General features: G+C 35.1%; 1 protein-coding gene across 1 annotated transcript in view; it reads left to right on the top strand.

Annotated features, from left to right (window-relative positions):
- Positions 1-9,464: 9,464 nt before the first annotated feature.
- LOC110112346 (AUGMIN subunit 6) overlaps positions 9,465-19,549 on the top strand; it is a 44,551-nt gene continuing 34,466 nt past the window's right edge. Inside the window, exons 1-3 of the mRNA XM_020844541.2 lie at positions 9,465-9,785; positions 9,886-9,942; positions 10,047-10,141. Of these exons, the coding sequence (XP_020700200.1) occupies positions 9,570-9,785; positions 9,886-9,942; positions 10,047-10,141 (368 nt within the window). The 5' untranslated portion in view covers positions 9,465-9,569. The remainder of the gene's footprint in view (positions 9,786-9,885; positions 9,943-10,046; positions 10,142-19,549) is intronic.

The raw sequence follows: 19,549 nt of genomic DNA, 5'->3' as shown, positions 1-19,549 counted from the left end.
AAAAAATAAAATACTAAAAAGAAATAAGAATGAGCACACCAAAAATTTATAGTGGTTCGGTTAACCTTGACCTACGTCTACTCCCTAGAGTTCTCCTATACGAGTATTGCACTAAACTTTACAGTGACTCTCCTTTAGCTTCTATATATAGCAAGGCAGTGAATCTCTTACAAAATCACTTCCACCCTTCCACGGTGTGGCTGAGAACTAAAATCCTTTTCACCGTCCTGGTGAGATAGAGGACCCCTAGTAAGGAAGAGAACTTATAGATCTTCAACTAGCTTGAAGACTTTCTCCATAGAGCAACCCAAAAGGTCAACAAAGAAATTTGGAGGAACAAAGGTAGAAGCTTACTTTGAGCAACTGCATGAATCCCCTCACAATACTTATCCCTCTGACACAACTTCTCCTTCTCCCTCTCCAAACTCCAAGACCTCTCAAGCACTCTCACATAAATCTCTCAACAGTTAAAGACTTTTTTAAAGTCTAATAAGAGTATTAAAATAAGTGGCTTTCAAAAAATCCTAAAATTTCAATTCTGTCATTTCTATTCATACAGTACGATTGTGTTCATACATAATGATCTAGATTTGTACAGTATGATTATGTTAAAAACTTATTTCGTCTATTATGACTTAAACATTTATAGTACGATATGTTCAAACTTTACATACCGATTGTACAATATGATCATTGAATCATATAACACAATTTTCTTAGTTATAAATTTAATAATCCTCTTCGACACGATGGCCTTATATGTTCTTATGATCTCACAAAATTCAAAGCATTTTCCAATTCAGCAAGTGGCAGAACTTTATATTCCTTTTCTTTTTTATGATGGTTTGTTTAACGATCTATGTAATGGTATACTTCTAATTGATGATGAATTATAATGATATTTACAAAGATGTTCATGATAATATACATTTTGCTTGTTGACAGAGAAAAATTATAGTTACAAGCATATGAGTTTACCATTATACAAGCTGTTGAATCAAATAGCAAACTAGCTTATTTATTATTAAAAGAGAAAAAAATGATTCCAATCCAGAACTATAATAAGAAAATGCTAAAAAAGAATGTCAAATTAAGGGAGAAATAAAAAGAAAACAATGGAGAGGGAAATATTAACTAATTTCCATTTGCATGTGCCCACTATAGTTGCAAGGGTATCCAAAATGCACCACTCATTAAAAATCCAAAACAAAAAGCAGAAAATGGTTTAACTAAAGCAATGCCCTTGTGTTTTAAGTGCAAAGTATCCAACATAGTTTAGACATTCTTACAAGCACAACGATCCTAAGTACTCATAAATTTATACATAAGTATAGCAAAAAAATTATCTTGAAATCAACGACCTCATAACCAATCAAATGAAATCATATCTATTGAATTATTAATTTAAAAAATTTCAAATAATCATTTAAAATAAGAAATTTTATTTTCTAAAATGCCATAATCATACAAATTAGATATTTTATTGAGTTACAATAGAGTACCACAACACCATGAAAATATTGTGTTGATGCATAGTAGATGCACATGGAGCATCGTAATGCTACACTTATTGCACTGTAGTGCTACACTTAGTGCACTGCAGTGTTTTGATCAGTTATTATGCAAGTAATATAAATAGAAGCTAAATTTTTTGGTGTGGAGGACTTCTTCCCTTAATTTTTTTTGTATTTTTCAAGTAGAGTTAGGAAGTGTGAGTATGTGACTGTATGATTTGAAAGAATTATTGGGAGTAATTCCTTAGAGGGGAGAGGGCAATTGAATTTAGTGTTTGCTTTGGTTCTATCTTTTGAAACCTTTGTGTTTAAATTTTCAATAAAATTTGTGAGTAGTGTTTTTTTTTATAATTATGTATCTTAGTGGTTGAGTTTTATTTTGAATTTATGATTTTGTTATGGTAATTGAACAATATTATATTTGGTCTTCCTACATTCTTTTTTCTAAATGATTGTTTCATTTCTTCATACACTTTATTTAATTGTGACTTGGCCAATTGCGAGTTTAAAACCTAGTGTGGTTTATTGATCTCAAAAGAGACATAGCGGAATAACTAGGAAGAAAAAAACAAAAGCCTAAAAACATAGACATTTATTTTTAGAGTTTTGGTGTCGTTATGGAGATGTTCGTGCATTGAAGCGAGTGATTAGGGTAGTGTAAGCCTAGTCATAACTTTACTTGGATTTTGATGAGCAGGATAGAGGAAAGGAGTTAATAATACTCTGATTCACAATAAAATTTCAAATACCTAACTATCAAACCCATGCTTACCCAACTTAATAAAAAATTCAAAGTATATTTTTCCATAAATTTAAAAAACCACTAAGAAGTTCTATAATTTTACTCTCGTCTATTTAAAAAAAAAAACTTAAAGATTTCTTGGGTGGGCCTATCACTTTGGTCCTCCATTTTTATATCTTCCAGTGAAATGTGATATAAGAGAAGAACACCATTATATGAGAAGAATACTGTTTTAAATTTTGTCAACGAACCATGTGAAGGACCCTAATTAGAATATAACTCCCATCCTCTTATATTTCCAACTCAACCTTGAAGTGGGGGTTAACTTGCTCATATTGCCCGAGGACTCTTTAAAAAATTTGTGCTATATTCAACATTAAGTATGCATAATTCCATTTTCTGGGTACATCCAAGCACTACAAGCTCTTCAATTTTTTTTTCTTTTATAAAACACAATGGATTCTTCAAAATATGCAAGTTTATTAGTGATTGATGTATGTTTCTCACTTTTGCTCTTACATGATAAATAAAATCACCTAGCTTCTTAATTCCATCTTGTATAATTAAAATCACCTAGCTTCTTAATAACGATACATTTATTAGAACTTGCATTGCCAAAAATGATTGAAAATATTATATAAATACCCCAATTAATCAAATATTTCTCAAGTTATTATCCAACTAATTAACCTATGTGACTATATTATAAAATAAAATTCAAATCTTTTATTTAATTTTCAATCTTCATTAATGAAATATGTAACAAATATAATTGATTATTTTAATGGATGATTAAAATAAATTTTATACAACTGAAACCGATCACATAATAAAAAAATCAAACAACTTCTAAAATCTAACCAGTAATCAAACTGAACCGAATCAATCAAAAAGATAAATTTGATTTAATTTGTTTATTTTAATCAAATAATACATTCAATTCATACAGTACTGTACTTTCATAAAATGAGTTATGCTATGATACTTAATCAAGGCCTAAAAAGATGTTGATGCATTGACATACTAAATTATTGTTAATATTCATATGAGGTTTGCTGCATCATCAAAAATTTATCTTGATCGGGCATGAATCTTGAGTCCGAAATTAAAATTGGGACCATCTGAACTCCAATTTCAGCAAACATATAGTCAAACTGAATCTCTCGAAAAGAGGAAACCAATAACACCAAATTCAACTCAATCTGAGCCCAAATGGGTCCGAATCAAGGACTCGAAGCGATGTTGGAAGGTTCAAACCACAATTTGGATTACCAAACAATTCTAAAACGTGACATGCTTATACTCGAATCGAGAAGCTCGACGGGTCAAATCCAACGAGCCCAAGATCGTGGAATTATGACATCATTAAGACCTTCAAATGTCTAACGAACGGTCTATAATCAAGGGATTCAACACCAGCCGTCCATCCAAACAAATCCCTATTTACCCTTGATATTCCTCCTATTTACAGGCCATGTCCCTCTAGGAAATCTATAAATAGACCACTCCTTTCTATTGAAAAGAGACCCCTAAGCCTAAGGAGAAAAGAGAGAGATCGGAGATCCCTCTTGCCTCATTTCCTCCTCGACCACTGCCTGGAGTTCCACCGGACCACCACCTGAGGCCCTGAGCTCCGCCGGACCACCACCTGAAGCCCTGAGTTTTGCGGGACGACCACTTGAGGCCCTGAGTTCCGCCGGACCACCACATGAGGCCCTGAGCTCAGCCGGACCACCACTTGAGGCCCTGAGCTCTGCCAGACCACCACTTGAGGCCATGAGCTCCGCCGGACCACCACCTGAGGCCCTAACTTCTGCGCAACCACCATCTGAGGCCCGAAGTTCAGCCGGACCAAAACTTGAGGCCCAGACTTCTGTCGGACCACCACCTAAGACCCAGACTTCTATCGGACCACCACCTGTGACCCATACTTCTACCATACCACCAACTAAGGCTTAGAGTTCTGCCGAACCACCACTTGAGGCTCAAACTTCTACCAAGCCACCACCTAAGGACCAACACCTGAGGCATAGACTTCTGTCGTACCACCACCTAAGACCCAGACTTCTGCCAGACCACCACCTGTGACCCAGACTTCTGTTGGACAACCACTTGAGTCATGGAGTTCTGTCGGACCACCACCTAAGGCCCAGACTTCGGTCGGACCACCACCCGAGGCCCGGAGTTCCGTCGGACCACCACTTGATGTCCGAAGTTCTATCGGACAACCACTTGAAGCCCGGAGTTTTGCCGGACCATCACTTGATGCCCAGAGTTCCGCTGGACCACCGCCCACTGCTGAAGTTTTGTTAGACCACCGCCAAGCTACCAATATACACCTAAATTTTCAAGTTGCACCAGACTTCTGCCAGTCCACCAAGTGACGATGGACTTTCATCCCCATTTGTCATTAGATTTTAACCATACGGTTTGTCAGTGACCCAACCCGATCGGGACAGATCCCGCTCGCATCGGGTCGCGACACAGCCTTTGAAAATCCAGGATCTTGTTTTGGAGTTTGCTTCAGACTTTCTTCCAGAGATTTAATAGACAGAAAAACACAGAGCTACTATAAACATCAAAATACTGCGCAGTTCATCTATCTTTTCTTTTCTTAAATAATCATATACAGATACAGTGCATGGCTTACGGACAGAAAGAACAGAACAGAAAAGACAAGCCATGACTGTACAAAAATCAAAAGTATCAAGTACCTAATCATAGATCAGACTCTGGACCGCTAATCCATGACTTCCTTCCCTTTCCCAGAACCTGAAAACCACGTAGAAAACAAGGATGAGCTAACAGCTCAGTAAGGCATCAATCACCAATCAAAATCATCAGAAACTCACATCAGAAATAGCCGTACGAAAATCATAGAACAGATGCTTATTCAATCATAAATCACAACAAATACAGAAAACGGAAGTCATGTCGAATCGGCATTCAGTACAGATATCATAAAGTTTTCATGTCTTCAAGTCACATAGCAGACAGAATCGTACGGAATAACCCGAATCGTATATATATCAGATAATTCATAAAATAGATCAGATAAGTCACATAACAAATTTCAGATATCAAACATCATATTCCAGAAAACATATCACATATCAGATTTTAGATTCCCAGACCCTTACAGAATCTCGACGGATTCTGGCCCCTTATGTCTCCATTCCCTGACACTTACAAAATCTCAACGGATTCTGGCCCCTTATAACCCCTTTCCCTGACACTTACAGAATCTCAACAGATTATGGCCCCTTATAACCCCTTTTGATAGCACACAAACACTTTAAATATTCAAATCATCTTATTTCAGAAATTTCAGAAATCGTACGAAAATTCAACGGCATAACGGCAGTATACTGAATTTACACAAAACTCACAGATTCAGAAAGTTACTAAATTACCACAGAACATTCACAACAACATTGTAAGACTTTTATTATACTGACAAAATATTTTTCAACATCCTGATAATTTGCAGTTCGCTTAAAACACCGCAGAATCCAAAATATCCGGTAAAAATCTTCCAGAAAATACTCAAAACATGCATAATTATCATCTCAAAGACATACCAAAAGTTACGCGGTAAAACCTTTGTAAAAAGAAAATAATACCCAAAATTTGCTAACGAAAATAAAATTCAAAACAGAAAACTCGTCAAAATCCTCGTTTCTGAAAATTGAGAAAGGCGGAATGTGCCTTACCTCTAGTCGATCAACTTCTTTAACTACAGCAACAGACGAAAATGGACCGGAGTCGCCCAAAAATCACTTTTTCTTCTTTTCCTTTGATTTTCTCTCTCCTGGGCTATTTGTTACCTCCTCCTGGTCGCTGATGCTCTGCCTTCACTAACTGACAGGCTTCGCATTTCGCAACAAAATCTACTACATCCTTTTTTATTCCAGGCCACCAGAACAAACTCTTCATGTCTCCGTACATCTTGCCACTTCCCGGATGTATTGCATAACCTGAATGGTGAGATTCGTACAGAATCTCTTTCCTCAAATATCGAAACACAGAAATCCACAGTCTATTCTTGCAGAAAATAACACCATAATCAAAAACTTGGAGTTCAGGTTTCTTACCAGATTCAATCTGAGCAATCAACTTCGAATAGTCATGATCTGACTTCTGAGCTTCCTGAATCCTTTCTTCCATAGTAGATTGAATATCCATTTGAGTCAAAACACCAGAATCCGGACCAGTAGAGAAAATCACCTCTAACTGTAATCTTTACATATCTCGTATCAGATACTCATCAGAAATGAGCTGAATACCTGATAAGCCAGAAGACTTCCTGCTCAAAGCGTTTGCTACTACATTAGCCTTGCCAGGCTGATACTGAATCGTCAGGTCATAGTCCTTGATCAACTCAAGCCACATTCTTTGCCTCAAATTAAGGTCCTTCTGAGTGAATATGTACTTCAATCTCTTGTGGTCCGTGAAGATCTCACATCTGACGCCATACAAATAATGACGCCAAATCTTCAAAGCAAACACAACTGCAGCCAACTCCAAATCATGGGTAGGGTAATTCTTTTCATGTGGTTTCAACTGTCTCGAAGCATAAGCAATTACCCTACCATGCTGCATCAGAACACAGCCAAAACCTTTCAGTGAAGCATCACTGAACACCTGAAATCCTTCCGTACCTAACGGAAGTTCTCTAACCTCCTCAACCATTCTTCAGCTGCTCTGGGCTCAACAGTGCCCTCAAACCTCGGAGATTTCAATCTCAGAAATAACTGCAGATGTTTATCTATATTCTCAGATCGAACAGTAGAGGCTCTACTCTGAGTCTCGCTCATCATCTGAGCAATCAACGTAGCAAACTGCGAAAGTGTATCAGAACCAACCATTGGGATAGTACTGCCCACTAGAGCTGCCTGACTAGCACTCTACCCATCTGTCATATCAGGGTCTGGCAGATCCATGATCACACAGAAAACTAGGCACAAAAATAACAAAATAAAACTCCAGACAAACCAAAACTATCCCAAACAGACTCACAGATCGCTTCCTATAGCTCTGTCTTACAATTCAAATTCCAAAACCATTGCTCTGATACCACTAAAGCTTGTCACGACCCAACCCGACCGGGACGGATCCCGCTCGCATCGGGTCGCGACACAACCTTTGAAAATCCAGGATCTGGTTTTGGAATTTGCTTCAGACTTTCTTCCAGAGATTTAATAGACAGAAAAAACACAGAGCTACTATAAACATCAAAATACAGCGCAGTTCATCTATCTTTTCTTTTCTCAAATAATCATATACAGATACAGTGCATGGCTTATAGACAGAAAGAACAGAACAGAACAGATAAGCCATGATTGTACAAAAATCAAAAGTATCAAGTACTTAATCACAGATCAGACTCTGAACCGCTAATCCACGACTTCCTTCCCTTTCCCAGAACCTGAAAACCGCGTAGAAAACAAGGATGAGCTAACAGCTCAGCAAGGCATTAGTCACCAATCAAAATCGTCAGAAACTCACATCAGAAATAGCCGTACAAAAATCATAGAACAGATGCTTATTCAATCATAAATCATAACAAATACAGAAAACGGAAGTCATGTCGAATCGGTGTTCAGTACATATATCATAAAGTTTTCAAGTCTTCAAGTCACAGAGCAGACAGAATTGTACGAAATAACCCGAATCGTACATATATCAGATAATTCATAAAACAGATCAGATAAGTCACATAACAAATTTCAGATATCAAACATCATATTCCAGATAACATATCACATATCAGATTTCAGATTCCCATACCCTTACATAATCTTGACTGATTCTGGCCCCTTATGTCTCCATTTCCTGACACTTACAAAATCTCAACGGATTCTGGCCCCTTATATCCCCTTTCCCTGACACTTACAGAATCTCAACGGATTCTGGCCCCTTATAGCCCCTTTTGATAGCACACAAACACTTTAAATATTCAAATCATCTTATTTCAGAAATTTCAGAAATCGTACGAAAATTCAGTGGCATAACGACAGTATATGGAATTTACACAAAACTTACAGATTCAGAAAGTTACCAAATTACCACAGAACATTCACAACAACATTATAAGACTTTCATTGTACTGACAAAACATTTTTCAACATCCTGATAATTTACAGTTCGCTTAAAACTCCACAGAATCCAAAATATCCGGTAAAAATCTTCTAGAAAATACTCAAAACGTGCATAATTATCATCTCAAAGACATACCAAAAGTTACGCGGTAAAACCTTTGTCAAAAGAAAATAATACCCAAAATTCGCTAACGGAAATAAAATTCAAAACAGAAAACTAGTCAAAATCCTCGTTTCTGAAAATTGAGAAAGGTGGAATATGTCTTACCTCGAGTCGGTCAACTTCTTTAACTACAGCAACGGACGAAAACGGACCGGAGTCGTCCAAAAATCACTTTTTTTTCTTTTTCCTTCGATTTTCTCTTTCCTGGGCTTTTCTCTCTCTTCAAAATATCTCATTTCTATATATATCCAGACGGATCGTCCCGGACGATCGAAACTTCGTCCCGGGACGATTCGACTCTGGACGAATTTCGTCCAGACGAGATTAATTAACGTCCCTGGACGATCAGGCTCTGTAAAATTTTCGTATTAACGATCCAACATATCGTCCAGACGAACTGCTCAGTCTCCAAAATTTAAGCACAACCTGTACCGATCGTCCCGAGACGATCCAACTTCGTCCCGGACGATCCTGGGAGAAAAATGGCCTTTACACGGTTGGCATTTGTAATCTGATCACCCTCAAAGACGAGTCAGCTCACTGTAATCTACTCGAATTCTAGTGGAATTATTTTTAACTGGGTCATGCACCGTTGTTTTTCCCATTTCCAAAGCTTTTCACATAAAAAACCTTGTACTCTATGTGTGAGTGGGATATCCGTACAACACTAAGACGTAGGATTTAACTCTATCGCGGCGTATTCTTAGACCACAACAAGGTTATTGCATTTTTTAAAACTTTTTAGTGTTTTTTCCTCTTTGTAGAGCGAACTAATTAAAATTTTTTTGAACTTTTTTAAATTATTGGCGGTTAACAGTATTTTACATTTTTACGTTTAGAAGGCGCCGCACAGTTACTCGGGTTGAACCCACGCACGAGCGCATAATTATGAGAATAATGATAAACTACAGTGAGTAACTTCATTTAAAAGTTTGAAAAAAAAAAAAGAGAAAAATGCCATTTCCGGTGAGAAAGAGGGGGGACTGGGGAGCGTAAGGGAGGATTCTGGGGAGAGAACGAGAGCTTTAAAGGAGAGTTTGGCCTTGGACATGGCGACGGATCGAGAAAAGGAGAGAGAGGCAGAGCTGGAAAGTGCCATGTATACGAATTGCCTGCTGCTAGGCCTGGATCCCGCAATCATTGGCGTCGGCGGTGTCGGAGGGAGCCCCAGGGTTGGCCATTTCCGCCATTCCAACCCTAGATTGGGCGAGAAGCTTCTCTACTTTCTCCTTTCTGCCTTAAGAGGGCCCGTTCAATCCGCCAAGGCAAGAATTTCCCTCACCCGGATCGCTATTCCTCTACTTTGTCTTCTATTTGAATTGGATCTGACATTTCACACCGTTTTGGTATTTGGGAATACAATAGGATTTCGATAAGGTGTGGCCGATTTATGATTCTGCCCAGTCTCGAGATTTTCGTAAGGTAGATTGGGTCCATTTTTTCAATTTATTTTTGTTAGGGTTCAGGCTCGCCTAGTTCATTAAGTTTTATTTGCTTTTTGCTGGGTCTCTTCTGCTGCTTGAAAGATTGTGCAAAGTATAATAAGTGAGCTGGAATCCCAAGGGGCGCTGCCAAGGAGCAACGCTCGGGTATCATCACTCGCGACTTGTTGTGGGCCGAGGTCACTACTCTATTTCTCTTTCTTTCATTTATAGCTTTAGGTGTCTTTCTACGATTCTAAAAGAAATTTTGGAAGCTCCTTTTTTTTTTAATGCTGATGCACTGTAGTCTTCAATATTGCAGTACGAACTATGTTTGAGAGCTATACGTTGGATGATTTAGTTGAGCGTGCAATGTTATGAACTCTTGAATCTAGTTGAATTATTATCTAGAGTTTAGGTGATTTATACCATTTGCCTAACTTACGGCTCTTAACATGCATTGGCACTTTCTATCTTAAAACATGCTTATCTTTGTTGCATGTGTCTTCAAATTCACCATTGTTGCTCAGGGTATAGTGTGTCTGGTATTAACAAAGAGTTGGTGCTTACATTGCACTCTTTGATGGCGGCTATCAATCCTCCTTTCAAGGTTTAATATATCATTTCTAAAATATCTTTTTATTTGTGGGATCTTAAGACCTCAATAAATGTTTCGAGTGAGGGATATCTTGAGTTCGTCACTAGGTATATTGAAAATTTTTACCCCACAAAGATTTTATGCTATTTTATTTTTTTTTAGAGATTGAAGTTCTATGAGCACAATTATCTATGATTAGTTATTCCTCTCTGATAGGAGATTAGTCTTAATTATAGAATTTGTTAGCCTTTAATTTTGGCACAAACAAGAGAAATAAAGAGCTTTACTATCATCATATAGATGAGTTACAATCTGTCTCATTCCTACACCATGCTTCTTGCTTATATGAGGGGAGGGGAGGGGAGGGGATGATGCTAAACCATATTAGGTTCCTATGTTTTTGCCGTTTAAAGATTTGTCTTGTGAAACTCATTCCAAAGTATCAAGGAGTCTTAACTTTATCATTGCACTCCTTATTAGGGTACATGAGTTTTCTTGTTTGAAGTAATACCTAATGGTACGAAAGTGTAAAACATACAGTGGCCAATTTTGGTGGCAAAGCTTAGTCTATTGAGGGTATTATTAGATTTTTTGAGCTTTCATTAATTTGAGAGTATTGTTAAAGAGAGTCAAAGGTACGAAGAATTATTGTTTATCCTTATTTATGGCATAGCCTATAATGGCTTATTTGGCTAAAAGCATGCCCAAGTTAGCTAATTGACTTAAAGGGAATCAAACATAGCCCTCCATTTTTTTCATGTAGGGCTTGGGACCTTGCAACAAAAGTGTTAGTTAAGTTTTTAAAATAATATATTTTCAAATAAAATGGTGGAAATGGTTTAATTTAAGTCATTTATGCAACATACTTTTAAATTAATATTATTATTCATAATTCTTGTTTTGGGCACCCATGCTCATTTTAATATTTTATTTCTTTTAATTAGACTCTTAGATGACATCTTCGACACATGTTGGGTGTATCTTAAGTGCATGATATGACTCAATTCATTTATTATGAAGTGTTATTGCATGCCTCCAGGCTTATGAGGTCTCCTAATGATTGTTGACAAGGATCCTCCTGCTTAATAAAGGTTTATCATCTTCTCTGTCTAAGTTTATTAAGATATATGACAACAACTATAATATCTTGACAAGAGATGTCCTTACCATTGACTCCCCTAGCTTATACATCCTCTTCGTTAAGTCAATCTTTCCTAATCCTTAGAATTAAATATCTTTTTTCTTAGGTTAGACTCCTATCCTCTAGGTTAGTTAGCCTATCTATTAAGTTAGATGCCTTTCCATTAAGCTAGTCTTCACCTTAACTTATTCCTTCCTATTCTTTAAGTTAGACTTTTATACCCTAAGTTACCCGAAGTAAGACTTTTATTCCATAATATGAGTCCCATCATCTTTGAAGTTGTCATTATGGAATTTCATTCTCTTAAATGTCTAAATGCAAGAATTACCTTTTTAAAATTAATTATTGAGATTTTTATTGGAAGAAGGATTTCTTCATACTTAAGACAGATGTTGTTTTGATCATAATCCTATAACCATCTTTCTTTTAATCCTAAGAGCTCATCCATATCACCAGCTATCCGCATCACTCATTTGAGCTTTAGTATTCCTTAGGTTTATACATCATCACATATATGATGGCCTATTTGATTATGGTTAGTGCTCATTGACTTCGACTTATTGCTTATCTGTAGTCTTTTATTCTTTATTAGAATAGATAAATCTCTATTAAACAAACACAGCTAGAACACGAGAAAGATTCTTTAATTCACAGTTTTTTTAGTATCACCCAATTTGTAATTAACTTTAAGTGTAATATTCTCTTGGGAAACTCCAACCTCTAAAAACTTCAATTCAAGTAAGGGAAAAGCAAATAACTAACTTGTTGATTTATGAGTTTTTAGAGTGCATTGGTCTACTACCATATCTCTATTGCAATTCATTAATATCATCCTAGTTTATAATCCCTCAATTCCTTATGCCTTCCCATATTATTAAAAAAAAATACCACTTGTAATAGGTAGTGCTTGGTGGAATCCTAAATTATTCATACAATCCTAGACCATTTTAGTAGCTTATATTCTTATACCTAACTATTAAGTATAAGGTGTGAATTCTAAGGAGAGTTGAATGGCGTTCTAGAAACCAAAGCATGTTCAAGGTACAGGGCTTGTCAACGCATATTTATTGTCGAGTGCCATTAGGTCAAAATCACTGATATAAGAACCTAATGGACCTAATGGGTTGAAAACAAATTGAATGGAAACAACCGTACTACATTCTAAATAAATCCACATCCACAAATGGTATCACTCCCAAATTCTTTGGCTTCAACAAAGCTTGTTTGTGTTTGCTTCTAGCTTGACCAATGATGTGGGAGAAAATAAATGTCATGCGATTCAAAATTTATATTTTTATAATCAAATACTATATAGAAAATAACATACCATCTCGAAAAGCAGATATGGTGTTTTACCATCGATTCAAAAATAAAAATAAGGCTCTCCATTTTTATAATCAAATCTATCATATATACCATCTTGAAAAATAGAAATGATATTATACAATTGCTTTCAAAAAATAAAATGTTTTTTGAATAAATTGTCTATGTTTTCATAAAACTTTCCTCCCCTACCTTAGAGAGCTAAAATAAGATTTATTTTACGCTAGGATTCTAAGTTCCTTATAAAGATAGGCCTTTATGGTTAATTATATCGCAAGAGAAGCTCTTGATAACACTCTTGATTAAAATAGTGACTAAATAATTTTCAGATTTCAATACTTTAGGCAATGTTTAGAAATCATCAGTTTTTAAATAGGGATTGGGTCAAATATCATCGAAAGGAAACATCCATAACATTCAATTACAAATTGACATCCATAGAGGTGTTTTTGGGGATGAGGTTTGCGGACTACTCATATTTTGATTTGTTTGGCTCAACCAACTTTGTGAGACTTTGCAGAGTCTTTGCTTGGTAGGTATAACAACAACAACATCAAGCCTTTATCCCATTACGTGGGGTCAGCTGTATGAATCCTTTTTCTTTATTGTATCTTGTTAAGAGTCAAATTTTATTTTAAATGTAATAAAAAAGTTTTTTTTCTAATATTCTATAACCAAGTCTTTTTAGGTCTACCTCTTCCTTTCTTTTTAGGTCTTTGAATTGTAGGCAATGGATAGAAATTATAGACATTTTAGATTAAGTAAATTCTAAAATGGCTAAGCTAGGCCAAAGAATTTTGGTTCAATCTTTTGAACTTTGCTTGCCTTTAGATATCTCATCCTTAGAATCTACCAAACATTTTTAGAGTTCTTTTGGAATCTACCAAAAATCTATTACGACATCCTTCATGAGTTCATTTCGTTGCTTTTCCAAGGATAGGAGTGTCACGACCTGACCTGGAGGCTTGAATTAATCAGACGGGAATAGACGGTCGAATAGTTGATTAAATGTTTAACTACTAACTATTTTCAATATGTTGAAAGAGTCATTAAAACCCCAAAATTTTAAAAGTAAATGTTATAAATACCTTTTTCTCGAAGCGTATGATATATATTCTCTCATCTTCTACTCATTTTAAATTAATCGAATAATACTTTTGAATGTATTTTTGTAAATAAAAAATGAGTCACAACTCAGTGAGTATATCATGCTTCTAAATTACAGTAATACAAATTATTGAGAATAATATGTATGCTCATTTCAAACATAATGTAATTCTATTTAAAATTTATTTTAAATATGATTGTTAATGTTATGCATATCTATACATGTCACATCTTTATCCTTTTTATAAATAATACAATTGTCATATGAGACCATCTAAAATAGTTCCAATGAAGGTACTTCATTTTTCATAACATATTTTATTTACGCGCGATACATGACATCCACAGCTAGTACCATAAGGAGATGTGATCCATTAATCAATTATGCACATACAAACATATCTATCTATTCTTTTTATTCATATAACATTTCATTACTTTTGTATGATAATGTGTGACACAACATATTAATTTTCATCTAATTCAAAATAACTAATCATTGGATACAAGAAAGATAAATCATGATATAGCTTGCAATGAAAACTTAATAAACATGTATCACTCTCTTTTGATGCATTTATTTTAAGATAGAATAAAATCATAAATGTAATTAAAAAGACGTGAGTACTCACCTTAAACTTAGGTATCGTGCTGCTTCACTTGTACTCATTACTTCGAAGTCAATAGATTTATCACCTATATAAAAGATATTCTTATTGACAAAATTTTAAATTATAGATCGCTTGTAAATTCTCAGGCTTAATATTTTAAAATTTCTTCTCTTATTAATTAAAATTTTTTTACTTAACAAACTAATAAGTTAATTCACTAATTAAAATTTTATTTATAATTGAATTTAAAATTTTTTTCTCTCATTCTCTATATATATTTATTTAAATAATATTTTCCTTGTTATCATATTTGAAATTTACTTTTACTAAACTTTTATTCTTTTTTTATTAATATGTTAATTATCACTAATAATTCAATTCATTATTTGTATAATTAATTCTCTTAATTAACATTTCCAATTAGAGTCCATATCTTATTTAAATATCATAATATCTCATTTAAATGTTAATTTATCTTATCGTATTATTAATTTCTAAAATAAAAATTTTAAAAATTAACGTCCTTCTTTAATTAAGTACTTAAACTCTAAACCTTAAAATAAAATTTTAGGAGGAAAACTCGTGTTTTTGTTCTCTATCTTGGTCTTCTCTGTCTCCCCTCTCAAATTTTTATGGAGGAAAACTCCATCCGCCTTCAAAAACCAAGCGACAAAACAGTTATCCCTTCAGTTTCCATGATGATGCTCTATCTTCCATTTGTTTCATCCTCTTTGTCTCCCATATCTCTCCAACAAATCAAAACGCCTCCAAACAACGGAACAATTTTCGTCCTTATGGCTCACTTGTTCGGCTTCTGCAATTGTGAGTGACGCGAACGATTGACCCCCTTCGTCGTCTTCGTTTTCCTCCCTTCAGCTTCCGCAACACATACGACGGGAGAAACATATGATGGAACAAAATCCGTTGTCTTAAATTCAGGAGTGACTGCATGACAGGAGCCATTGCTTAAATTTGGGGTATTACAAGGAGTTTGAGCATTTGATGTTAAAATGAAATCAATGTCTATATGCCACACAAATCATCACATTTACTTAGTGTAGAACTTTTTGTTTATTCTATTTGTTTTGTTCTTTAATCTGGGAACTTTCTAGTAGTTTCTTATCCTTGTGGAAGAGATTTAGAGAGGTTCATTTACATGGAATTAAGGTCAGGGTACTCTTCCTCTCGAAGACATACTACAACTTTTCACTGCTAGCTAGCAGGAGAAAGTGTGATGGGTGATGAAATGCTGAGCAAGAGCATGCTTTTGTGTTGCCATGTCATGCCTAACTATATAAAAATTGTTTGTTATGTCTTGTTCTCACTGTCTTTTTCCATTCTTCATTTTCCATTATGATTTTTTTTTCATCTCAATCATATTGTTTGAATTTTTATTTTGTTAAAAGTTTTATAAACCTAATTCGCTTCTTTATGAATTATGTTACAGCTATTGTGACGCCCCAGGCATCCATAGTGAAAGGATTCGTCGACAGTCTTGATCAACCATCACTTCTTGCTCCCTTGCTCTGACTTGAAATTGTTAACCACATATAATGAGCTTCAAAAAGCCCATCAGGTCACCAAAGCCTATAACTGAAATCAAAGAACGATACTGAAATAATATGCATGTCAATCAGTCAATCAATAACAGACACTTGCACATGATCATTGAATCTATGCAGATACGGAAATCAGTACAGAAACATAAATCAATGCATAAACAATAGAATCCAAAATCAGCAGTGCTAGAATCAGTGAACAGTAGAAAATCCCATAAAGCTCAATGAATCAGTACTTGAGTCAAATCTCTACAGTAGTCGTTTTATCTATAACATCAGTCAAATAAATGTAGTTGAATCGTATCAAAACATACACTTGCAATTCCAGTTATTCAATATCACTTGCTCAAAAAATCATATGCAATCCAGTAAACTATATCACGTGTAAAATGTCAGTACAGTGAATCAGTAATAGCTGCGTATGTATCAATATCAGTAACAATCCAATGACGACATGAACGATTATGCTATAACAGTGAAATAGTGCAGTAACAGTAAATCCGTACAGTAACGATAAATCCTTAGTAAACGAACATCACCCAATTATATCAATATAATCAAACAGATCAATAAAGAAATCAATTCCGGTCGATAATATCAATCAATATGAAATCACATAAAACGATCAAATAAATACATTGTAAGAACGGTTGAAATCAAATCAATACAATAAAACCTATTCCATATTGATTAATGAATCACAAGCAGCAGTTCAATACGGTGTATCAATGAAGCGATAGTATCAATGAATCGATATCAATGAATCAATAGTATCCATGTCCATAGTATCAATGCAATATAATATCAATATCAGTATCTATGTACAGTGACACGTACAATAACTATAAACTCGTAAATCCATTAGTAAATCCATTCGTCACGAAATCAATCCAATACATTAAATCCGTCGATATCAAGAAGTCTATAAATCCATTCAAAATCAATAAAATTAATAAATCCGTCGGTATAAATAAATGCATACAGTAATCAATAAACCCATAATGAGATCATAAGAACAGTACTTACACAAGCCATTCAATACCATAGTCTTACTCGACAAGTACAATCACTAGCTATTAAAGTGTTTTTCAAATATCGATGTAGAGTTGTGTCGTTATATCCATATCCATATCCATATCCATTGGCTTAATAAGAGTCGTCACTCTGTGCTCGTCGACTGATAATCTCCAACCAACGGTTCAACCAGTCTTCACTTGTCTTTCAGTAAAGTAACAATATATCAATCACATATTCACATTCGTATGCATAACCACAAGGTATTGCGATCAATAAACACAATCTAACTCAATGTCGAAAACCCCTGAAAATATCGTATAGTAGACAGAAGTCGTTGCAAAAATGCACAGTTCCTGAAAAATACCAAATTACCAGAAATCGAATAAAACAACTTTACAAAGCTTTACTTGTACTGAAGCAACATTTTCCAACATCCTGATAATTTTCTATTCGATAAAAATCGCACAGAACTCAAAATAACCGGTAGAAACTTTACAGAAAATACTCAAATCGTGCAGAAATATCATATCAGAAACATATCAAAAGTTGTGCGGTAAAACTTTCATCATTACAAAATTATGCGCGTTTTTCGGTAACGGAAAGACAAAACTGAGTAGAAAAATACCAAAACTCGAAATCTTCGAAATCAGAAATAGAATTCAGATTCCTTACTGCGAGACGAACAATTCTTTCAACTGCGTCGTCGGATGAAAATCGCTCCGTGGCCTCCGAAATCAAGCCTCTTCTTTCTCTTTCCTTCTCTTTCTCTCCAGCTTTCTTTTCTCTCTTCAAAAATATCTCAAATCCTCAATTTATCAAGCAGGATCGTCCAGGACGATGTCCTAATCGTCCCGGGACGAACTTCTCTGGACACAAATCGTATAGACGAAAATTAATTCCCATTTGTTTCGTCCCTGGACGATGCTCTCTGTTCAGTTCGTCCCGACAGTTGGTCTCGACACTTACAGGTTCGTCCCGACCCTTACAGGTTCGTCCCGACCCTTACAGGTTCGTCCCGACCCTTACAGGTTCGTCCCGACCCTTACAGGTTCGTCCCGACCCTTACAGGTTCATCCAGACGAACCATACAGATTTCTTCATAATTTTTTTCAGTTCGTCCCGTACTAAGGCCAGTTCGTCCGGACTAACAGCACTAAAAAAAATTAGTTTCGGAGGGGTTTTACAGCTATCAATTGGAATTAATCTAGGCTCTTTTTCATCGTAACAACCAAGAGTTGCTCCACACACAAATGGCACACATATTTTCTTGTGTAACATAGCCTGAAATGAGATCCACTATAGACAACTTTTTTTTTTGAACTTGTCATATTTAATTATTAAAAAAAAATAAATATTCATATATTTGCAATCCAATGTTATGCACATTTGGAATCCTATTTTATGTATTTACAAGCAACTATGAAAATATATGAAGATGAGAATGAAATTTCAAAGCCTATATCGAAATGGTTCTTTACTGAGTTGGAACTTGATTAATTAAATGCAATTTTGATTACTAGTTTATATTATATGCTAAAACTTAATTATTTAAAGATAACCGCTCTGAGAAAATTTTCAGACCAGTGGATCATCACATACGAAGGCGTGAGTGAGATAAAAATCTATAATTAGAATTCTTTTGCAAAAGTACAAACTTCTTAAGATGAATGGAAATAAGTCTATCTGAAGCATGTTCGCGTGCTTTACAATGATCACAAATGACTTGCATTCTATTGACGTGCGTAGATTCCACAAATACAACTCAATTCCTCTGTCTTGAAGTCATGGAAAAGCCTCTTAACTTTCCAATGGTCGTTAGTATAACATCAAAATCTATATCAAAATTAATAACATATTTTAATGATGAGTATTTACTTAGTTATCATTTCATTTTCTTAGCTATCTCTTACATTTTGCCTCACATTATATGTAATCATAAATTAACAATAAACAAGCCATCATGAGAAGTACACTAGGAATTTTGGCATGTCTTAGAGTTAGTGAGCTCTTAGAAGCAGAATGAGGATCTTAACTTTTTGATGAGCACTGCTTCCTCATATCAAAATTTGAGCATATATCCTTGTGGTTAGGATAACATCTTTGAATAACAAATTCTGTAAGCATGGTCGTCTACAAATCTCATGTTTGAATCGACAACCTACACAGATTTAACTTCCTTGTAACTATACATTCTTTAGCGATTTTTGTAATGCAATGTATAACTATTCTCATCAATTTAGGTTTCATGGTCC

The sequence above is a fragment of the Dendrobium catenatum genome, unplaced genomic scaffold (assembly GCF_001605985.2).
Source record: "Dendrobium catenatum unplaced genomic scaffold, ASM160598v2 fragScaff_scaffold_1375, whole genome shotgun sequence".
Lineage (NCBI taxonomy): Eukaryota > Viridiplantae > Streptophyta > Magnoliopsida > Asparagales > Orchidaceae > Dendrobium > Dendrobium catenatum.
Note: the sequence above shows the minus strand (reverse complement) of the source record. Positions and strands in the feature narration are given on the sequence as shown.